We start from the raw sequence: 23146 nt of genomic DNA, 5'->3' as shown, positions 1-23146 counted from the left end.
AGAGTATTCTCATATGATTCATATTATATTTATATTTATACATGGGACTAATCACTGTTTTAATCTCTAGTTTTGGGTGCGTAACTTTTTTTTCCTTAAAATTTAAAAATGTTTTTTTTAATTCTTGAATTTTGAAAAAATTATTTTTTTAATCTCTGGCATAATAAATTAATATTTTGTGGCAGTTTTTAAGTACTTTGTGATAAATTTTTTGATACTTTGTGATAATTTTTAAATGTAAATTCAAGTAACTAAAAAATAAAAATTAATTTAAGACAACTAAAAATCATTACAAACTGTTAATTTATTTATGTTAGGGACTAAAAAAATACAATTTTTAAAATTTAAGGATTAAAAAATCATTTTTAAATTTCAAAGACTAAAAAAATTACATATCTCAAATTTTAAAACTAAAATAGTAATTAAACCATATATATATAAAAAACTATTCAGCCAACAACTTACTTTTTTTGGGTTTTTCTCCCTTACTGAATATGTGTCACAAGGCCAATTAATAACCTTCATAATAAAATATGATTCTTCTATTTTATTGAGAGAAATAAATAGTATTATGAGTAAAGACTAACAAGTATTTATACCTTTTAAGCTTGACGCTTGATAAAAAGAATAATAGATTTTCAGATAAAATTATTAAAAGAACTATTTGACCTAATAACGAATGTTTACACTTTTTAAACTCGTTGTCTGAGATACTGTAAATTATATATTAAGATGATGAAGATAAAGATTTGGTCGTAGTCACAAATAGATTCTTTGATGGACCTAACTCTAATAGATAATCAAGTAAGCCTTAAGTAATACAATACTTAGACTCATTCGTATTTGTTGTTAAGTCAACCATGACAATTAGTTTACACATTTACATGATTAAGGCACAATAAGCACATCTTTCCTTTCACACATGAAAATGAAACAAATACATGCCACCCCTAAAAAAGGCAAGAATTATTACAAGATGACTTGATCATGACAAGTCATGCATAGTAGACCTTATTGAATTTCTTCAATTCTTAGCTGACTTTATAATTCCTCAATGAGTGTGTTCTTTAACATGAACATAAGTATAATTTTTCATTAATCTCTTTGACAATTCATTTGATGAAACATTTAAGAGCAACAAATATATTCATTCTTTAATACAAGTCATGTTAACGTTGATTAATATATTGAACAATATACAAGTGATAAGAATTCATATATTTAATGTCTTTAAGACTTTGAGTTGAATATGGTATCTGACTTATTTATGTGATTGATTTATGATTTAATGGGGAGATCTCCTCGTATCATTTCATATTTTATCACAAACAATATTATAGTGGATGGTGCAACAACATGATTGATTGATTGAGTGTTTTTTCAATTTTTGAGACTCTTTTATTTTCCTAGTCATAGAAAATTGGCTTATTTTTCCATTTTCTTTCTATCCTAAATTTACTCAATCAAACATAAAAACCTTGTTTATATTAAATTTTTTATAGGTGAGAAATTTCATGAAAATAACGAAGATTGAGAAAGGATTTTTATAACTTCCAATGCACAAATTTGACGAAATTCCCAATTTTATTAAAATGAATGTTCAAATATTAATTCACTCGTAGTTTTGTTGCACGATTAATTATTCACTGGTTGGTGACGTACATGTGGGAATGGAGGAATATCTAGTTGATTTTTTATAGCTTTATGAAGGAAATGAGGTATGAATAAAACCACAGAGCATATGATTGTCCATCATGCATCAAACAACTACCAAAACTTTGCTAGCATATAGTAATTACTATGAAGTAACAAATTTTACAAACCTTTTCACCTATTTTAAAAAAATTCTTTACATTTGAAGATAATGATCCTTGTTAGATTATTTTGTAATGTTTAGTTGATACCTAGCAAGGAACTGTGAAACTATTAAAATATGCTACCATCTGTTTTACTTTGAGCTTGTTATCATTGATTGGATGCTTAAAAGAAGATGCCCACTTCCTCCATAATTTGCTCTCACGAGCTTTAGTGGATTAAGACATGCTCAACTAGTACCTATTATGCTGACTCCTTTTGGAAATATAAAACAAACCACATGGGAAGGTAGATACTTCGGGGACTTGGACATAGAGAGGCCTTGGTAAAGTTGGGTGGAATTGATGAAGGGCACGCAGGAGCTACTTGTATAACTTCAAAAGGCCTAAAAAGAATCTATTGATGCTTTCACTTAGCTTTTCACATGGTTGTTTGAACTTTGGAATCTTGGGATGCTATTGTTGCATCTTAAATTCGCAAAAGCAGCTGTATGATGGAAAAGACCCGTAAGTATCTACTTTTTGTCCCGGGAGAATTTATTTGGGTTTGGTACCCTTTCACTAAGCATATATACTTTATAGGATGCATCAATGTTAATGACCCTATAGGAGATCGAATAGGAGAAGGGTAGAAAATGAAAGCCCTTGGTTAATTTTCATTATTATTATACATTAGAAAATGCCCCTTGAAAGTGAGTTTTTGCTTAAAACGAATAAGAGTGAAATAATCCTTAATTTAATAATCCATCGTGATTTTGACGTACGTATTAAATAATCTTAAAAATAAATATAACTAATTTTACTTATTCACTTCACATACATGATTTTCCCCTTATAGGTTATAGCCAATAGGTCTACATCTATTTGAGGATTCAAGCGACTATAAAATAATTATTTGGTACAGCTATGAAATTGTAGACGGAAAAAAATGGTTCAAGGGGCCAATTTCCAATTAAGTGTATTGTAACATCCCTGCAAAAAGAGTGCTCTAACACAAAGCCATGATGGCGCAATTTCTTGTTCGTTTCAAGGGAGCAGACGCATTATAAAAAGATAAAACCGTCGTTGGATTCGATAACAAGAGCCTAGTCCTAGTCAATTGTAATACAAGAAAGCCCTCTTTATTCATTGTTTATCTGATACCATGTACTATATGATATAAAATAGCTGATTACTCATTACTTGTAACTAAAAATAATAATAATAATCACAACATACAAACATGAATATGAAATACAGTGGTTGGCTCACAGGTATCGATCCCTTTCTCTATATCATTTGCAACAAAAAATAATTTATTCCTCACAGGGAATATGTATATTACACTAAATTGACAATAGGGTTGAAATAGAAATTATTGATTTAGTAATTAGTATTATATTTTCATAAACTATTGATTTAGTGTCATATTGTTTTCTAGTATATCGTTAAATTGGCCCATCAAACTTCAACCAAGAGGACGGAGCAGGCTTTTATTTTTCTATTCATGTGATGGGTTGTCGATGTGCAGTGCTCTTGTTATTGGCAAAAGAAGTGCACTAGTATTGAAATGTTTAAACTTCATTATGCAAGACAAGAAGTTGCAAACAAAATAGAAAAAAAGACAAAGCTAACATGTCAAATCCAATCCAACAACTCATGCTTTCCTGTATAGACCGGAAGCACAACACAATGGATGCTATTTTATGATTTTCTTTTTTCTTTATTTTTTTAGAAGATGCCATTTTATGAGTTTAGTTGTTGAATAATAATAGTAACAAGTAGCAAGTTAGAACCTTTTCCTTTCACTTTTCTACGAGCTTTTGACTTCAATACCATTAGGCTGAAAACAAGTTCGTTTAGCTGGTGTAATCCATTATGGTACCGAACCAATATTCCGTAGTGTTTGATTGCTTTGCTTTACAAACAGAAATTTAATTAATTTAATTTAATGGACCAGCACAAGGACAAGAAACTGTGCAAAAAGTATTTACTGTTTCATTAGACATTGTTTGGTTGTTCCTGATAGCAGGGGAACATTCTCCTTTAAACCAGACTCATAATAATTAGTCCACAGCGGAATCTTCCAAATTCATTGGAGAATAAAACCCTGTATACTTGCTTGTTCAGTTGCTTTAAGGCAGGGAAAAGTGGTATCCTCAGAGAGAGAAAGAGAGTGAGAGGCTCATCAAATATTAAAATAAAGCAAAAAAAAAAACTAATTTTTTTTTGCTATAACAACAATGCCACTCAACCTAGAGTCATTTCCTGGTTTGCTTTCAAGGGTTTGTTCTATTTATGCACTGAAATGGGTATGCCAGATTGCTTTCTGATTCTTTCTTCTCTATCTAATGGATTCGTGCTGTCTCGCAGCTGAGCATGGATATCTACTCTACTCTCTTTCTGTTCTGACTGCTGAAGTTTTTGTATGGTATTTTGTTCTGAGGATAGTAGTGATTGCGATCAAAATCTGGGTTTCTTCCACTTTCAGTTATGGGTAGTAACAGCAGAGGAAAGGATGGTGAAGGCACTTCTGGAGTTAAAAAGGATGAGTACGAACAAGACATCAAATTTCTGCCACCTGAAGTGCTTTATGGCAATACTAATGGATTCACTGATCCATTGGTGGTTCAGTTACCTCCACATGGCCCTGGACCATATGAGCCACCACCTCCTTTGCTCATACAACCCCAGGTCAGAGTTAGATGATCCTTTGTTAATTTCTTTTATTGAAAAAAATAAATAGGATAGGTGGTGTTTAATGTTATAGTTTTATACAGTATATCCATGAGGGGAAAGAAAGAAATTTGATCAAAGCAATAAGAAATAAGCTTCCTATCAAGGTGGGATGCTTCTCAACCTTCTCTAGACTGCTTTTACCGTTTAACAGTGATTTGTGGAATTGGAATGGTACAAGTAAAGTCAGATTTTAGGTTATGGTACAAAGATCAGAGTAATCTTTCAAGTTTTAGAATTTTAAGGTGGATTTAATATTTTGAATACTAATTTTGTTTATCATTCATATGGGAAACTCTGCTGGTGGTCTTATAGGGAACTGTTATGAGATGTATTGGCCGAAGAAATTTATAATGAGACTTAATACATGCATGCTATTGCAACATTAGTTCACTCCCAGGTAATATATATAAAAATTTAAGCAATTACAATAAGGATTTAATGCTTTTAATCTGATGAAGAATTTACAAGTTAAGAGTTAGTGTCATTGAATGAAGCTAGTTTGACAATAAATATCTTGAGGGGCACAACACAATGAACGTTTACGATGAAACATCAAATTTAAAATGCCTGTTTTTCAAGGTCCCTGTGGCTGCCATGCAAATGCAAAGACCAGCAGCGGTAGCGCAATCCCTGCCACAAAATGGATATGTAGAATCTGTGATTCATGAAAGGCTGAAAAGTGTGAGGATAACATGGAACCATGCAGCCACGGATGTTGCTATTGCAGGATCATGGGATAACTGGAAGACCACGTAACATCTACACACTTTTAAATTCCAACTATAGTTCTTGCTTTTACTTCATCTTATGAAATGATGAACTTTTACCTTGTCCTGTCAGGGAGCCCCTGATGAGAGTAGATCAAAATTTTGTCATTGTTAAAACACTCCCGATAGGTATCTATCATTACCGTTTCATTGTAGATGGCTACTTGACACATGCTCCAGAGTTCCCATCGGCTTCTGATGATTCAGGTTATGGCTACAATATATTGGATTTGCAGGTAATTAATTTCATGGTTTACTTTATTAGTTTATTTTTCAGGAAATGCTGATGATCATGTTGATTACATCTTCACCAGTGTTTTCTTTTACTATAAACTTTAACACGATCATCAATTCAGTTGACAGTTTGGCTTTATTTTGACAATATTTATTCAGCAGTACTTACTAAATTCATTTAGACACACGTTGAATAATTTTTTTGTCAAAATTTGTTGTCTGATGAGGAAACTCATCATGCCTGAGTGGAAGGTCTCATAATAAACTAGAATAGACTATAGAGCTGCATGCTTGGCACAGAAGTAGAATTTCATATGGCATGGTAGATAGAAAATTTCTACGTTACTGTCCCAACCTTGTTTGCTAATTGGTCGGTGCTTACGGGAAGATTGAGGAATATACGTGTCCTTTCTAATTTACCTAATGGTAGTTCTGGCTGAACAAAAAAATAAAAAAACTAATGGTAGTTCTAAATTCTGACTCTGACTTCACTTACTATGTGATGCAAGTTGTACTGGTGAGTTTCAGAATACAGATATTCAATTATTGAAACGAAACCTGTCCTGCTGATTAGCTGAGTATATTTTTCAAATAAACAATATATAACGACTCACGAGTTGAATTGAAGTGTGATCTAGTTAGTAGAAAGAGTTAGTCTCACATAATATAGATGTTTCGTTATAAGAAACCAGAAAGTGTTTTAATCTTGAAAGTTGAAACAAATTAACCTAAAGCCGCAAGATGGTTATGTTTATTTGATGATGATAATATACCTTGTCGTTAATTTCCTCATAAATGATCCCCTACTGAAGCGTAACTACTGCAGCGGTGGTTGTTCTGAGATCATATGAGCAGGATGAACTAGAATAAGTTTGCAAGTTCATAGTGTTGGATTGTAACTGTTCTTAGTTTAGATTGATTTCAACAGTCTTCTATCCATTGCTAGAAAATTTTGTTTACACACAAGTGTATTGAATGAGTTAACATCCCAAAAATATGGTCATAACTTACAATCCCTTCAACTCGTGCAATTCATCTATATATACAAAGATAGCCTCACCTAGCTTCTTGTTTAAACCATTTTTACAGGATTATATCCCAGAAATAGTTGCAAACTTCTCCGATTTTGAAGATCCTCCATCATCACCATCGAGTTATGATAACACATACTTAAATGAAGAGGAGTTCAGCAAGCCCCCGCCAGAATTACCACCTCAACTACCAGTGGCAATAAGACATGAGGCTTCTTCATCCGCAAGTGGTAGTCGTTTTGTCCCTAGGCCCACGCATTTGGAACTGAATCATCTATACATCCACAAAACTGATAGGGGTCAATTTGTGGCACTACGATCAACTTACAAGTTTCAACACAAATATATTACTACGGAACTGTACAAGTCCTTACGCAGGGAAAGATGATGAAGCATTAAGATTTTTGTCTGCTATTGAACTTGCCTCGTCTAAGCTGCCCTTATGAGAACACTTGTTAAGGTCATTAAGTTAATGTGTAGAAAATTGATTGGAATAGGTAAATGAAAAATTGCTTTCCATGTAAAAAACTTAAGGGAATGTTATTTTATTCTGGCAGTCCGCAGTCAATATATACAATACATTTCATACTAGTGTTTTTTTTATAAGCAGCATACTCGTAGTAGTTGACTAGTTGTCCTTCTTTCAAGGTATTACAATTTGAAATTGGATATGCTAGCTTATTGCACATGCTGTGATGAAGATCCAGTGGTTACTCTAGCATATAATGGCTGACACTAATGAACTATGACTTTCTTCCCCTATTCTCTGTTGTGCTCTCAGATGATGCCATCAGCTTCTGAAACCGACCAATTGCCAAATGGCAAATGCCCAGGTTTTATCATGGGTAGTTTCGATGGTTGAACTTGAACATACATTAAGAGCCATTTAAATGCTTTAAAATAAGGGACAGATATATAAAAGTGAAATGGCAATTCCTCCCCTGGCGATAGCTAAATTCGACACCTAAATGTTCATACTATGCATAGCACTACTGTTATCTGAGTACACTTGTTTCCACCACTTTCTACTTCTGATAAATGAGACTAACCTTTTTTTCATATTGGTTAAAATTCCACAGACCATTACATTTCTTTACTTTTACTCGCAATAATTTGTATCTATAGAAGTTACAGATTGCTCAGTGTCGAAGGTCATATTCAATTTTTTGAGTACAACTGTTGCACTATACATCATTAAGTCTGAATATTGCAAGTAACCTAATATGATAAAGATGTCAACCATATTTTCTCCTAAATATGAAAAAACTGCAGTTCTATAGTATACCAATGATCTAAACCTCTTTGCCTTTTCTTTTTCCTGTTTTATAAACAAGGAGCAGAAAGAAATAAAAATCTCGGACTACAAAATTCCTTTGTTAATTTTCCATGTAACAGTCAACCATCTCAACTTAGCAGTTTCGGTGTTCGGTCATTAAAATAACTATTATGCATCGATCAACAACGTGTGCTATTCTTGAAACAACAAGCAGCGAATCCAACAGGGTAAGAAAAATATCTTATTTGTTCTTGATTCTTCTCCTTTTGTTTTCAATCTGAAAACGTACAAGGGTTATCAAACTGCCACTCTGAAGTAGCTTTTTCAATCCGACTTTCATAGTGGTAGGACTGAACTCTAGTTCATTACAACGAGCCATAATATAATGTCCATACATATATGTGAAAAAGAAACAAGTTCTCTACTGAAGTTTGAGAATGAGAAGTAAAGTGCTTAAAATTCGTGAATTAACATGTGAAGATCGAGGAGTAGAGTAGACAACGAAGTGCTGTCTCATCGAACAGGTACCTTAATCCAACCATTTGCAAAAGCAATTGCCAAGATTACAAAAGGAGTTGACATACCAAATATGATAATGTAAGGAAGAGGGGTCTTCATGGGATTCTCTCCTTCCCTTTCTCCTGCTGTCTGCCAATACCTGCGCACATTCAATAGAAAGGCTTTGGGAAACATACGAGGTGACCAGAAAATTAAGGAAATGGAAAAAATAAAACTTATGAATTGTTACTGTTGTGGTTCTTCCTCTCTGGTTATGAATTTCTTCTTTCCTCCTTTCTTGGCTTGTTCATCTCCACCACCTAATAGAATCAGATCCACATTCCTAAGTTTATCATCTCAACCTCATTTAATTCACAAGGATGGGATAATAGTTATATAGAACTGAAGCAAAGGGAAGTGAGTGATTGCATGTATGTTACCTAATTTAGCATGAACTTTGACACCGGTAACATTAGTTCTGGGGGAGTATAAACCTAGAGAAAATGATGGTGATTTTGGCAGAAATGAAGTTTTGAAGGAAAAGGGAGAAGATAGAGTGAGTTTGGCAGCCATGTTGATGTTTTTGTGCTGCAAATGCAATGTCATCACATATGTTCCCTTCTCTTGGCTTGGATTTTGTTGTGTTGTGGATCCTACCCTTATCTAGCCAGCTAATGACCTGGCGTCCATGCAGCCACTTCTTTATTGTAATTTACCTTTTCTTTCTATTAGTATTTTAGATTGTAAATTGCACAATTTAAATATTTATTTTTTATATTTAAAATTTATAATAAATAAATACTTTGCATACATAAATTATAATTTAAATTTTCATAAATAATAACAAGGTTTTTTTAATTCTTAACAATTTTTTTTACAAAAATTATTGTCATTCAATTCAAAGATAAAAATAGAATATGGTAATTTAAAAGAAAAAACGTATATCATGCCAACAACGACAAAAAAAAGTGGTTAAAAATTATCGAGTATACAGGTTTAGAAGTTTTATTAGAAAATAGATTTTTTTAAAAAGTTATCATCAAAGTTAGATTAAACATTAAAAATAAACTCATATCATATTTTTAAACTTAGTTTATTTATTTATCATCCAATATAGTGATTTATTTTTTTATATATTATAATTTACTTTATATAGTATTTTTTATTCTATTAGTTTATTTTAGTCCATATAAAAAGAAGTTAGATTTATATAAAATTATAATATCAAATTAGTATCTTTTCATTCATAATATCAAATAGGTTTTGAATTTTTTGAATAGGTAAGATTTATTTAAATATCCAAAGTTGAATTTTGTTGTTTATAATGATTTTTTATTTTAATCCTTGAATTTATTAGAAAAAAATAAGATTTTGATTTCAATTAATATGAAACTCTATTAAGAGATAAATAAAATTTGAACAAAAATTATTTTGTCAACAATCAAACTTAAATATTATTGAAGATTCAATTTTAATTTTATCATAATAATTCTATTTATCTTGAACATAAGGATACCTATAGTAATTTAGAGGAGTTAAATTTTTTTATTTTTATTGATAAATCTTAACAATTAATATGTTAAGTTCTATCTTTAACATAAGATACATATTGGAGGAGTTACAAATTTTTTAATTTTTATTGATAAATTTTAACAATTAGTATGTTAAGTTAGCCCATAACCTCTTTTATCACTATAACCCTTGTGCCCCTCCCAATTACAAATTTTTTGAGTTTTCAGTGACAGCAATTTTCTTTTACTCCACTTTCATGTAAACAAGCATCCTGCGATTAAACGGTTAAATGATTCCTAGTTAGAGTTGCGAAAAGCATGATACTCTGCTACAGGCGATTGTTACACAATGCAAGTCATGCTCGTTCTACCCAGTTAGCTTTGTCAGAGCAGTTGCTACATCACTGCAACTCATCTCACCACCACCTCCATTTTCCACCTTTGAATTTGGACTATAATCGATACAGAGATTCTTGCACCGTGGAAGATGCCCATCAGCTTCATCTGCAGATCTACAAAACTGGGCTTACCAGTGATGTTTTCTGGTGTAATACTCTTGTCAACATATTTGTCAGAGCTGGCAATCTGGTTTCCGCACAGAAACTGTTTGATGAAATGCCCCAAAAGAACCTCGTTTCTTGGTCTTGTTTGGTTTCTGGGTATGCACAAAATGGCATGCCTGATGAGGCATGTATGTTATTCAGAGGGATCATTTCAGCTGGTCTCTTACCAAACCACTATGCTATTGGTAGTGCTCTTCGAGCATGCCAGGAGCTTGGTCCAAATATGCTTAAACTCGGGATGGAGATTCATGGCTTAATTTCCAAATCTCCGTATGCTTCAGACATGGTGTTGTCTAATGTGCTCATGTCCATGTATTCACATTGCTCAGCTTCCATTGATGATGCCCGTCGTGTTTTTGAAGAAATAAAAATGAAAACTTCTGCATCCTGGAATTCTATCATTTCGGTCTATTGTCGTAGGGGAGATGCAATTTCTGCTTTTAAGCTATTTTCAAGCATGCAAAGGGAAGCTACAGAACTTAACTGCAGGCCTAATGAATATACCTTCTGTAGCTTAGTAACTGTTGCATGCTCTCTGGTTGACTGTGGACTGACTTTGCTTGAGCAGATGCTGGCCAGGATTGAAAAATCTAGCTTTGTAAAAGATTTGTATGTTGGTAGTGCATTGGTCAGCGGGTTTGCAAGGTATGGTTTAATAGATTCTGCTAAAATGATATTTGAGCAGATGGATGATCGTAATGCAGTGACTATGAATGGGTTAATGGTTGGACTGGCAAGGCAGCACCAGGGTGAAGAAGCAGCTAAGATATTCAAGGAAATGAAAGATTTAGTTGAAATAAATGCATCATCTTATGCAGTTCTTTTAAGTGCTTTTACTGAATTTTCAAATTTAAAGGAAGGGAAGAGAAAGGGTCAAGAGGTTCATGCTTATCTGATTCGCAATGCCTTGGTTGATGTCTGGATTTTGATTGGAAATGCTCTCGTCAATTTGTATGCAAAATGCAATGCCATTGATAATGCTCGGTCAATTTTTCAACTCATGCCCAGTAAAGATACTGTTTCATGGAACTCTATAATCTCTGGCCTTGACCACAATGAGCGATTTGAGGAAGCAGTTGCATGTTTCCACACAATGAGGAGAAATGGAATGGTGCCATCAAAATTCTCAGTTATTAGTACTTTGAGTTCATGTGCTAGTTTGGGTTGGATCATGTTAGGACAACAGATACACGGTGAAGGGATAAAATGCGGGCTTGATTTGGACGTTTCAGTTTCAAATGCTCTTCTAACATTATATGCTGAAACTGATTGTATGGAGGAATATCAGAAAGTTTTCTTTCTAATGCCAGAGTATGATCAAGTTTCTTGGAATTCTTTTATTGGTGCACTAGCAACTTCAGAGGCGTCAGTTTTACAGGCTATAAAATATTTCCTGGAGATGATGCAAGCTGGATGGAAACCCAACAGAGTAACATTTATAAATATTTTATCTGCAGTTTCTTCTCTTTCTCTTCTTGAACTGGGCCGTCAAATTCATGCTTTAATCTTAAAGCACTCTGTCGCTGATGACAATGCTATTGAGAATACACTTCTAGCTTTCTATGGAAAGTGTGAGCAGATGGAGGACTGTGAAATTATCTTTTCTAGAATGTCTGAGCGAAGAGATGAAGTCAGTTGGAATGCCATGATTTCTGGATATATACACAATGGCATCCTGCATAAGGCCATGGGTTTGGTATGGCTTATGATGCAAAAGGGCCAAAGATTGGATGATTTCACGCTTGCTACTGTTCTTAGTGCCTGTGCTTCAGTTGCAACATTAGAACGTGGTATGGAAGTACATGCATGTGCCATAAGAGCTTGTTTAGAAGCTGAAGTTGTTGTTGGTAGTGCACTAGTTGACATGTATGCAAAATGTGGAAAGATAGATTATGCATCAAGATTCTTTGAATTGATGCCTGTGAGGAACATATATTCTTGGAATTCAATGATTTCTGGTTATGCACGCCATGGACATGGAGGAAAAGCTCTAAAGCTTTTTACACAAATGAAACAGCATGGCCAATTGCCAGATCATGTCACCTTTGTTGGGGTCCTATCAGCTTGTAGTCATGTAGGTTTAGTTGATGAAGGATTTGAGCATTTCAAATCAATGGGTGAAGTATATGAACTAGCTCCTCGAATAGAGCACTTCTCTTGTATGGTAGACCTCCTTGGGCGGGCAGGTGATGTTAAGAAGCTGGAGGAATTCATCAAAACAATGCCAATGAATCCTAATGCCCTTATTTGGAGAACAATTTTAGGAGCATGTTGTCGAGCTAATAGCCGAAATACAGAGCTAGGGCGTAGGGCTGCCAAGATGCTTATTGAGTTAGAGCCGCTGAACGCAGTGAACTATGTGCTTCTTTCAAACATGCATGCTGCTGGTGGGAAGTGGGAAGATGTGGAAGAGGCTAGGTTGGCAATGAGGAATGCAGAAGTTAAGAAGGAAGCTGGGTGTAGTTGGGTCACCATGAAGGATGGAGTTCATGTGTTTGTGGCTGGAGATCAAACACACCCAGAAAAAGAAAAAATCTATGACAAACTCAAGGAGATAATGAACAAAATGAGGGACCTGGGATATGTGCCTGAAACCAAATATGCACTCTATGATCTTGAGCTTGAAAACAAAGAAGAGCTTCTCAGCTATCATAGTGAGAAACTAGCGATTGCTTTTGTTCTCACTCGCCAATCTGAGCTACCTATTAGGATAATTAAGAACCTTCGGGTTTGTGGTGACTGTCACACTGCTTTCAAATACATATCAAATATTGTTAATCGACAGATAATTTTACGAGATTCAAATAGATTTCACCATTTTGATGGTGGCATATGTTCTTGTCAGGATTATTGGTGACTGATGCTAAAAATTATGGAAGTATTGCCTATGATTCCTCTCTACTTTGGCTACGAGGAAATTTGGTTGTAACATTTTCAAGTGTAAGAGATATTAATTGTTAAATAGTGAAAAAAAAAAAGAGAAGGAATAAGTATGGAGAGAAAAAATGGGACATGGAGATAGAAGAGAAGCCATATATGTCTGGAAGCGCCACTAAGATGTATATAGGATTAGATGCCATTTTTGGGAACTCTGTCTTAACTTATGAAATTAGTCAGTTATCCAAACTATAAAACAGATTGGACATTGTTGCCACGCTCCCAAGTGTCCCAACTATCCTTTTTATCATTAATTTTTTTTTCTTAATGGGAAAAAAGTTTGGTTAGGTACATTGCTTTAACGCATTGTGTTGTTTTTCCGACCTGAATTCAATTGAGTTCATTTTTATACATGTCTCGTTGACGTAACCTTAACGAAGTCCTCATTAAAAAGTTAAAAAAAAAAAAAAAACTTTAGCAAAGTCCTAAAAGGCATATATAAAAAGTGTGTTCATGTACGTGTCTAAGCAGTTTTTTTAGCAATGTTTTGAAAATTAGTTCAAGAAGGTGCAAACCGGCCGGGTTCATGCTCAAATTGGTGACCCGCTGATCTAGATCAGGTCACACATCTTTGGATTTTCTTTTTTTCAAATTTATGAAAAAGTTCATTTTATTCTTTTTTTATTTTTTATCTTATAAATATTTCCAAAGAAGTTTATACAAACAGACAGAGACTCAGATATATAAGGTGGCAATGTGTTTTGATCCTATATCTTGAATTATTTTAAGCTGTCAAATTATATACTAAAACTAGGAAAAATTAGAACAAACAAAGTTCTAAAATATAACTAAAGGAACTTATATCCACTTCTATTTATTAATAATTAATTATATGACATATTTTGAGTCACCAAATTATTGTTTTGAAGTATTAATTGATTTTGTTAATAAGTAAATATTAGAAGAAGATCTAATTAGTCATTTTAGTAAGATTTTTTTTTGAATTACTTCTTTATTTACAAGATTTTAATTCGAAATCTTGAATAAAATAGAACAACTAACATATTAATTGAATAATATGATATGACTTTTAGATAATGCTTTAATAATATTTACGTATAAGAGAAAAGATAAATACAATAGATTTTAAATTAACTTATTTACTTAATTTTTCTGTTAAAAACTGTGTCATCTAACTTATTTAAAAACTAAGATGCATAAATTAATTGGTTTTCATTTATAAATAAAAAATTGATTTATTGTACACTTTTTTTTTTCTTTTGTAAGTTCTTAATGAGAATTTTATTAATATTAGTTCATGGTTATATTAGAGAGAGAAAGACATAATTTTTTTCATGAAGAACCATCATAATTATTAATAAGATGTATATTTAATAAAAAAAATGATGAGAAGAGGATAGTTGTTGGATGTTACTCCGTGTGTTGAATAAGTTGAGGTTGAGAGTGATGGTGTGCTTAGTTGTTGGATGTTACTCCGTGTGTTGTTATCAACGAAGACAAATGTTTATGTAGGCCCACATTCTTAAAGTTTGTGGAAAATTAGCTGTCTGTTTCCGTTTATTATGATGATTTGGTTGGCTTTCTCAGAAATTAAGACTTGACTCAGGTCAAGTAAACAATTGCATGGTACATTGGATGTCTATTTCCTTAGTTTCACAACAGCCGTTGTCAAATTAGTGTGACAACTTGATAATTTCAATTCAACAAAGGAAGCTATGTGCCACCGTACTCAATTTCAAACATCCTTTTGTAAATACATTATTTCCTTGCACATAAATGCTGTAAATATCCTCTCCAAGCCAAGTTGCAATCAATTTTAACTCATAAAAATTTTATTAGAATAAGTATATTGTAAGCATTCTTCTTTCTATCTATCACACATTAAAATCTGCCACTTTAAATAAGCATGACTGAGAATTAGATCTCTGCGGTTTGAAAAGTTGCACCCAATGCAGTTACTAATGTCATCATTCATGTACTATTTTCTCTCCTGTATGCGAGGTTTTCAAATATTAAAGATAATTTGCTAAATGAAGGGATGAGATCCAATACACTTTCTTAACAAAACTGTAGATGATCCTAATCCGAATAACGTGTCAGCAATAATACGCCGTGCACTCTATTATTTTTCTTTCTAGATATAATATAAAAAAAGGTAAACAAAAGTAATAAGGATTAGCTTGATTGTATGTTTGAATTGCAAGAGATAGTGAAAGGTTAAAAGATATTTGACAATTTTTTTTAGATTTAAATGTATTTTTATGTTTAATAAATATTTGATTTTTTTTGTTTCCTAATAAAATTTATTTTGGGTTGAGTCTTTAATAAAATAATATTTTTATTTTTCATCCTTCATATTTTGTTTTCATTCTTAATAAATTAATAAATTAATAAATTTTATTTTAGTTTCAACTAATAACAAATGAAAAAAAATATATAAAAAAAACATAATTCTTATTTTGTACTTTATCATGGATTAAAAATAAATATTAATGACTAAAAATAAAATTATTAATTTATTAAGGATTCAACGTAAAATAAAAACTTATTAAAAAATAAGCAAAAAATTGAATATTTATTAAAAATAAAAAATATATTAAGTCATTTTGTGTATGTATTGGTTTATATACTATCCGTGTTTTCTTTTTCCTGATCCTGACCCGCCTTTAGAAAGGGAACTTTTCCACAAATTCAAAATTATTTTTACATTGCTCAAATTTCCACTCAGGAGCTTATGAAAGCCCAAAAGCAAATGTTTCACAGACCGAATACAAAACACTTTATTTTTATAAAAAAGCGCATTCAAGATAGAGCTGATGATTTTGACTGGGGTAACGCTCACTAAAGTGCACTCTTTAATCTATGATACGATTGAGATATCATGGATAGGGTGGATACCTGTAAAAAAAACATAGTCTTGATGCTCAAATCAGTAACGATGATATATAATAAAGTTTATCTACTGTAGTGACATTGGTTGAATTTTATTATAAGGGTGTGAGATGGACGGAATTCTCTCACAAGAAGCTAAACAAAACAAGTAGAGTTGAAGTATCATATTTTTAAACTCAAATAGCCATTTTAGCAGCATCCTTCTTTACGACGTTATGTTAGACGTTGCTTATTTTCGGGTTAAATGAAAATTAAATTTAACAGAATCATATTATATTGGATACAAGTTGAATGTGTAAACCTAAAATGTTTATAATTGAAAGAGATGCTAAAGTTAATTACTGTAGTAAACAAGATGTGCGTTTAATAAAATATTGAGCTTGATGTTTCCATTGGAACAGAGAACAGAACATGGAACATAGTCTGACAGAACCATTTAGGGCAGGATTTAATTCCTACAAGCAAAAATCTGGGTGGCAAAAAAACTCGGAAACTAAGACACCCTGTTAGTTAAAATAAGTTCAAAAGAAAGGGAGATACATGATGTTCTAAGATCCACGACTACTTAATTAACAGCCACCGGCAATTTCTGATTATCAAAATAAAAACTGTCGACAGCTCTTAGCTCCAAGTTATTGGAAGAGAACGTTGCTTTCATCCTTTTAATAAAATCTTCACATTTCTTATTTAACTCTTCAGTGTCATGCTTATCTTCATCAATGATCACAAGGACATTTCCCTCTTCTTCTTCTTCTTCTTTTTCTTCTTCTTCTTCTTCTTCTTCTTCTTCTTCTTCTTCTTCTTCTTCTTTTTCTTCTTCTTTTTCTTCTTCTTCTTGGGTATCTGATAGCACATTGTCTTGTTCTACTCTCACCAAAATCTTTTCTTCTTTATGTGGGGATTCAGTTTCCTCACCAGCAATTGGTGCTGCAACTGCAATGTCTGGTTCCTTGGATTCTAACTGGCTACTTTTCTCTTCTATGTGAACAGCTACAGCAGCACGTTCAGTTGTTGGTGGTGAAGAGGCATTGATTGGAGCAGAGTTGATGGCTATTAAAACAAGAAGGAGGCCATTGCAGAGAAGGAACATGTAGCTTTTTTCAACCATGTAGCTGAAGAATTGCATGAGGGATGGCTTCAAGGATTGAAGGAGTAAAGGAAATGATAAGAACAAAACACAGAGCAGAGATAAACAAAGCAGAAACTTGATTGATACTAGTATCTTCTTCATTCTCTTGGAATTTAACTTTGATGACAAGTGCTCTCTATTTACGTATGGACAGTATGGTGAAAGGAGATATAAATAGGGGATGTCCTCCTCAGCGTGTGTTAGAAGTTACACAGAAAAAGCTTATGCCAGAATCTTCTTTACAATTTACATCTTATTACTCAATTACTGTTAACATCTTTCTTTTTTTTACTTCGTCAATAGACATCTCAAAAGAGTGTTATTTTGTTTTTTCAAATTATCCATGGAAGTGGAACAGTATTAACTAAGAGAGCAAAAAAGGATCTTAACAGTTCAATCTTATATATTAACAATAAATACTAAGTTATCATTTTTCTCAATTCATGTTATTTAATATTTTTATTTGAAAAAATTGAAGACAATATAAAAAGATTTATAATATTCATACTTATTGTTTAATAAACTGAGTTAAACTTTTCTAATAAATAATTTTTACCTATCAAACAGAGAAATCAATCTGTAGTTACTGACAGGTGCCGTAAAAAAAATCCTAAAATGAAAAGAAAACAAAATTATCTCATTCTTGATTTGTTATTTATTAAAAAAAATCATTTTTGCATTATAATAAATAACGAAGACTTTTGAGAGACGACCTGAAGTCAGTCAACTAATAGTTTTAATCATATGTAACTACAAATAAAATACAAAACGTGTCCGAGTATCAGACCACATGAGAAGGGCGGCAAGTAAACTGTTGCAATTCCCTACTAATTCGAGCGAATAATTAAATATATCATTTTGCAAAATTTGACAAATGATCCTAACCCATAACATATCTACGTAACTATTTCATTTATTTAATTTACTTGTTCGATAGTGGTGTGGGTTCGCATATACTACTGTTTTAAAATTTGGAAGTTGAAATTTCAGCGCTGATGAGCATATAAAATTGGTAAGAAAATTCTTTGTAACTACTAATGTATTGTAATAATAATTAAACTTAAAGGTCTACTTTCCTCGAATTTTCATTTTCAGTCTTCTAGATTTACCTTTTCGACTCTCTTTGTAACTTGCTGACCTACGAGATTCTTGATTCTCTAAAGTTGAAAGATAATGATCTTTTAGTTTACAAAACACATAAGTTCATCTACTTTAGATTTTCATTCTCTCACATTCACTTCATTTCATTTAAAGATTCTCATCATAATATGCTCTTAAGCTTTTAAATTTTAACAATTTATAACTGAATATCATAAATCAAATTCAAACATACATATATATATATATATATATATATGCAACTTAATATTCCTAACAATGCAACTTCCTATCTCTTTCAATCTATCAATAATTTAAATTATATCATAACAATACACATGCTAAATCGGAAAAAAAAAGTTATGTATTCTAATAATCTAATGGGTAAAATGTTGTGAAAAAAAGAATCCTATAATATTGGATAAAAAGGTGAGTTAGAGGATAACAAAGCTTACCTCCAGATTTAGTTACCTAATTCCTTAAACCTCACCTTGCTCAAATCTTCAAAATTTCCTCGAGCTACATTTACAAGTTGATGCAAGATATTTAGACAAACATACTTGTGAGCCAATTATAGCAGATTTAAGTTGAATCAAAAGCTAAATTCACAAGTTGATGTCCCACAAAGGATGGAAACTTCACCTCAGAATTTACCTCATGCATACTTTTGTGTACCTACAATGCGTTGTAGTATGAAGTTTTTTAATCCTATCATTATATCATTTTTATCACTTGACTTTTCATTTAATTTTACACCAGAAGTCAACATTAAATTTAAACTTGTTTAATAGTAGTAGTTAAAATAACATCTTCAATAAAAGCACATAATGCATTAAGATATCCATTCCAGTGTAAAATGCACTCATTCTCTCCTTCTAGAGACATGAAACCCACAAATAAAGGAGATACCAATTTTCTATCACATGAACCTCTAAAAAATATATTTAAATCCATACAAGTCAATATCCAGCAATCTATGCTAGCACTTAAAAAAATTGCATCAGCAGTCCGTCCCTTGCTATTCAATGAAAATCCATAATCCAAACGACCAAAATAACTTCGCAGTCATCCTTCACTCCTTCCTTCGCTTGTGTGGCTGATTCAGCTCATTGTCCTTAATTTCCTCCAAGACTTTATCAGTAGAATCACTGGGTTTAGAAACCTCTGTTGGATCATGCAGATTTTCATCATTTTTATCACTTAACTCTTCAGAATTTTCTTCAGCCTGGCGTTGTAATGATTCTATAACAGCCAGCATTTCTCTATTAACCTGTACAAAAAAGGCCAGAAAATTGTAGAACAAAACTTACAAATAAAATGCCAATTTGAATACAATGAATGAAAAATCACGGAATGTATTTCATTAGTACCATAATATTTGCAACAAATATTCAAGCCTTATAAAAAGCATAGACACTCAAGCTCATTATAAAGTGAACTGAAGCCGTCAAAGCATTAATATATTTCTACCATTCTACTTTATACAAGATGAACCCTTTTACTCTTTGAATTTCATATTTTCAAAAAATAGGCATAAGCATTTCATTGTAAACTAGGAATATAATTAAAACAAATCCAAATAAGGGTTGGAAGCATACTTGGAGCAAATATAAAACCTAATAATGGCATTCTGTAGTACCTGTGGATTCTGGAGAAAGTCAGCAATGTCATTTGAACAAGATGGGCATTTCATAACATTTTTCTGTGCTCGTAAAGTGCGTCCACCTCCACATGCCCTATTTCTGATGAAACTTTGGCCAGAAAAGGCACCCTCCAAACAGGCTTTGCAGAAGTTGTGAGCACAAGGTGTAGTGAGAGGGGAAGCCATAACCTTGCGACAAATTTGACAACCAAACTCTGAACAAATAGGAAGTCAGTGGCAAAATTGAATAGATTTTACAATTTCAATTAACTACAATGGGATTTTAAAAAACAATAAGGCAAAGTAACAAAATTTATAAGTTGTCTATACAGGGTAAATTATGGGAACATGTATACACAGCATACCTTTCAAAAGCCTTTCTTTCACGGACACATTTTCTGCTTTCCGTTTAACTCTGATTGTTGTTCCATTTTCAGATTTAATGTCCACTGGTTTCTTGCTTTCGGGTGGAGGCTTCTTCCACAACCAGCACCCCTTCTCCGGCTATATTTCACCAAAAGTACTGAGTGAGACACATCAAAGTATAGACTATAGACCATCAATAGTGGAACAACATGTACCACGAAAAGGATTTCCAAAACTCTTTAGTACAATAATTATGATTGTCTCACTATTTAATCCTACCAGACACAAATTAACCTATCAACAGCAAAAGAACTAGAACAACACCTACATCATAATCCCATGATGGATCACCCTTTCTTTCAGTTACATCAACTGCACCCTTCAACTCATCAATTTTAGGTAGTGGGCGTGGGCGATCTCCAATTTCATCACTGCACATCAACAAAATAAAGTCAATAACACATAAGCACACAAACAAACAGCTGCAAAGAAAGAACCAACCAACCTTGTCCACGGTGCTGGCTCATTGTCACATCTCACAAACAAATACCTGCAAACCTTGCAACCCTATCACAGAACAAAGCTTCTCCATGAATCAAAAAACTTGGAGAAAACTATCAAGCAAAAATACATTTACAGGCCTCATTCAATAAACACAATGCCTATCATTAGAAGTATCTTACTTGTATTCCATTTTTACGCCAGCATTTCTCTATTCTGTAAACTCCATCATAACGCACTCCAGATTCCGGTGCATAAGAAGAACGTTTTTCCTTGTGCGACCTGAACAAAACAAAAGGTATTTCGGCACAAAATAAACTTTTTGATACTCAGACAAATGCATTTAGTTGGTAATCGAATGAAAATATTAGGAAAGAGAGAGATGAGGTGACCTTACAACGCGAACGGGATAACCCTTCCTACAGCTTACTCTCAAGGCCTCATTCATGTTTTCAAACTTTTGGTCAAAGGATTGTAGCTTGTTGGTGCGTTTGTTGCCACTGAGATCTCTGCCACCACTGCCAGTGTAGAGGAACCACTCACCATGGTCCTCGTCATCCTCGTAGCCACCAGAAAGGGCAACAGACTGGGAACCATAAGCACTCTGTCCAGCAATGCCGGCGACATGAGGCAAATGGGCACCCCACTGCCGACACTCCATCCGGTCCTCCCACGTGTCCCCGACCAGAACACCACGGTTCCGGGTGGGGTCGTTTTCAGCCGGGATAGGCCCAAAATGGTCGGGAGGAACAGTCACGAAAATCTTACCACTGCAAGCATTTGCCTTTCCAGTCTTCTTGGCTCGCTCTGTGGTGAATGCGGTATCAGGACGGTCCTGATTGCGTACAAAATGATAGACCTTGGGTGGGCCCGAAGAACCTTCCGACTTGGCTGCCTTCGCCAATCGGATGGCCATGGCCAACTGAGAATTGATTCTCGGCTGGCTCGCCATCTTGGTCGGGATTTGAGCACGGCAATTGGCGCAAGTGCGCTTTCCCTGTCCGATCCACTTCTCGAAACATCTCAAACAGAAGTTGTGCCCACAAGGCGTCTGAAAGATAAATTGAGGAAACTAACTGACTCGCTACACAAAAATTAATAATAGATGAAAAAAGAACAAAGAAACAAGAAACAAACCGTGACGGGTCTATCGGGTAGTTGCATGCATATGGAGCAGTTTAAGCTTCCATCAAAAATGTCTTTGGCTTTGGTTTTGTCCTTTGAGGGGTGGGCAGAGCCAGCGAGGAGTTGTTGGCGTTTTATGGCCTTCTGTTGGTCAGTGAGAGAGGTGTCGGCCTGAATGGCGTGAATGGCGGAGACAAGGTGAGCGGTGGGAGCGACGGGGTGATGGCAGAAGGTGTCAGAACAGTCGGGGCAGTCCCAATGGGAGTCAGAGAGGGAGAGAGGGGGCGAAGGGAGACACGGAAGGTGCCAGGGAGTGGCACACGTTCCACAGGAGAGGGTTTGGGAGGGACTGGGTTTGAGTTTGCAGAGCATGCAGACGCCATCGGAGTCGCACGGAAGCTGCGCCATTTTCCACTGCCAACAATTTCGGGTGCTTTTTTCCTTTATAGGGAAAAGTATCCAAATTTCTGATTTTCCGGAGCGAGGGAATCAGCCTTTTGAATATTTTCTTTTCCCTCCCTCCATTTCGCCATTTCCCCCTCGCGCCCTTTCGCTTCTCAGTTCCAGCCCATACTTTCCCATGGATAATAAATATACGTTACCTCTCAAAAAACTAATCATTGATTCATTAAAATAACAAGATACGTTTGTACTATTAAAAAAGTATCATTACTTTTTTTATAATAAATTAATCATTAATTCATTAATAGTGGTTCTCATTATAATAATCAGTCAAAATAAAAGGATTGTTGTATCTCCATTTTTAGTGTGTTTGTTGGGATAACATAATCAATTAATATATTATATTGGTAAATACATGTTATTTATGTATAATTGATCAAACTATTTATAGTACATACTTAAATATTATTATATTTAATAAATGTATTTATGAAATATTGAAATGGTAATATTATTATGTTCTTTAATTTTTTTCTTCTTATTAGGATATATATATATACTTTAATTTTAAGGATTTTTTTTTATATTTTAAAGTAAGATGTGTGGTGAAGAGAAAAATAAAAAAAATGGATAAATATATGAAGTAAATATAAAAAATATGTGTAGAAAGTGAAAATTATT

The 23146-nt window shown here is 33.5% G+C and overlaps 5 protein-coding genes across 7 annotated transcripts; 2 read left to right on the top strand and 3 right to left on the bottom strand.

Annotated features, from left to right (window-relative positions):
• Positions 1-3898: 3898 nt before the first annotated feature.
• Positions 3899-7250, top strand: LOC114385145 (SNF1-related protein kinase regulatory subunit beta-2-like). Of its 3 annotated transcripts, none has more exons than XM_028345137.1 (6): positions 3899-4105; positions 4285-4487; positions 4574-4636; positions 5112-5284; positions 5373-5535; positions 6623-7250. In XM_028345137.1, exons 1-6 carry the CDS (start codon positions 4102-4104, stop codon positions 6950-6952), a joined length of 936 nt encoding a protein of 311 aa, XP_028200938.1. In that variant the 5' UTR covers positions 3899-4101; the 3' UTR covers positions 6953-7250. The 3 variants fall into 3 exon arrangements, with proteins under 3 accessions (XP_028200938.1, XP_028200939.1, XP_028200940.1); XM_028345138.1 differs by having other exon boundaries at positions 3905-4078; positions 4167-4487; XM_028345139.1 differs by lacking the exon at positions 4574-4636 and having other exon boundaries at positions 3920-4105.
• An 808-nt stretch (positions 7251-8058) lies between these two features.
• On the bottom strand, positions 8059-8953 carry LOC114385146. Its single transcript, XM_028345140.1, has 3 exons — positions 8779-8953; positions 8589-8658; positions 8059-8498 (listed from the first exon to the last, which is right to left on the bottom strand). Exons 1-3 carry the CDS (start codon positions 8942-8944, stop codon positions 8354-8356), a joined length of 381 nt encoding a protein of 126 aa, XP_028200941.1. The 5' UTR covers positions 8945-8953; the 3' UTR covers positions 8059-8353.
• A 1091-nt stretch (positions 8954-10044) lies between these two features.
• On the top strand, positions 10045-13638 carry LOC114383355 (putative pentatricopeptide repeat-containing protein At5g09950). The gene has a single exon (XM_028343014.1). The coding sequence runs from the start codon at positions 10168-10170 to the stop codon at positions 13267-13269; it is 3102 nt and encodes a 1033-aa protein (XP_028198815.1). The 5' UTR covers positions 10045-10167; the 3' UTR covers positions 13270-13638.
• Positions 13639-16560: 2922 nt separating this feature from the next.
• On the bottom strand, positions 16561-17492 carry LOC114383508 (X-linked retinitis pigmentosa GTPase regulator-interacting protein 1-like). The gene has a single exon (XM_028343191.1). It carries the CDS (start codon positions 17431-17433, stop codon positions 16768-16770), a length of 666 nt encoding a protein of 221 aa, XP_028198992.1. The 5' UTR covers positions 17434-17492; the 3' UTR covers positions 16561-16767.
• A 1747-nt stretch (positions 17493-19239) lies between these two features.
• Positions 19240-22618, bottom strand: LOC114385444 (E3 ubiquitin-protein ligase ORTHRUS 2-like). The gene is made up of 8 exons (XM_028345525.1): positions 22076-22618; positions 21331-21989; positions 21121-21220; positions 20943-21004; positions 20766-20868; positions 20437-20575; positions 20069-20286; positions 19240-19699 (listed from the first exon to the last, which is right to left on the bottom strand). Exons 1-8 carry the CDS (start codon positions 22469-22471, stop codon positions 19502-19504), a joined length of 1875 nt encoding a protein of 624 aa, XP_028201326.1. The 5' UTR covers positions 22472-22618; the 3' UTR covers positions 19240-19501.
• Positions 22619-23146: the final 528 nt, after the last annotated feature.

This window comes from Glycine soja, chromosome 14 (assembly GCF_004193775.1).
Source record: "Glycine soja cultivar W05 chromosome 14, ASM419377v2, whole genome shotgun sequence".
Taxonomy (NCBI): Eukaryota; Viridiplantae; Streptophyta; class Magnoliopsida; order Fabales; family Fabaceae; genus Glycine; species Glycine soja.
The sequence above is the reverse complement of the archived record's forward strand: the minus strand, read 5'-3'. Positions and strand labels throughout refer to the sequence as shown.

Excerpts from the sequence above, each read along its gene's own strand:
- LOC114383508 (XM_028343191.1), bottom strand. The coding sequence starts at position 17,433 with ATGAAGAAGATACTAGTATCAATCAAGTTTCTGCTTTGTTTATCTCTG.
- LOC114385444 (XM_028345525.1), bottom strand. The coding sequence starts at position 22,471 with ATGGCGCAGCTTCCGTGCGACTCCGATGGCGTCTGCATGCTCTGCAAA. Across the intron at positions 20,869-20,942 it reads GAGCCAGCACCGTGGACAAG|TGATGAAATTGGAGATCGCC; the intron begins GTTGGTTGGTTC and ends GTTGATGTGCAG. Across the intron at positions 20,287-20,436 it reads GAAAGAAAGGCTTTTGAAAG|AGTTTGGTTGTCAAATTTGT; the intron begins GTATGCTGTGTA and ends CTATTTGTTCAG.
- LOC114383355 (XM_028343014.1), top strand. The coding sequence starts at position 10,168 with ATGATACTCTGCTACAGGCGATTGTTACACAATGCAAGTCATGCTCGT.
- LOC114385146 (XM_028345140.1), bottom strand. The coding sequence starts at position 8,944 with ATGACATTGCATTTGCAGCACAAAAACATCAACATGGCTGCCAAACTC. Across the intron at positions 8,659-8,778 it reads CAAAGTTCATGCTAAATTAG|GTGGTGGAGATGAACAAGCC; the intron begins GTAACATACATG and ends TGATTCTATTAG. Across the intron at positions 8,499-8,588 it reads AGAGAGGAAGAACCACAACA|GTATTGGCAGACAGCAGGAG; the intron begins GTAACAATTCAT and ends GAATGTGCGCAG.
- LOC114385145 (XM_028345137.1), top strand. Across the intron at positions 4,637-5,111 it reads GAAATAAGCTTCCTATCAAG|GTCCCTGTGGCTGCCATGCA; the intron begins GTGGGATGCTTC and ends CTGTTTTTCAAG. Across the intron at positions 5,285-5,372 it reads TGGGATAACTGGAAGACCAC|GGAGCCCCTGATGAGAGTAG; the intron begins GTAACATCTACA and ends TTGTCCTGTCAG.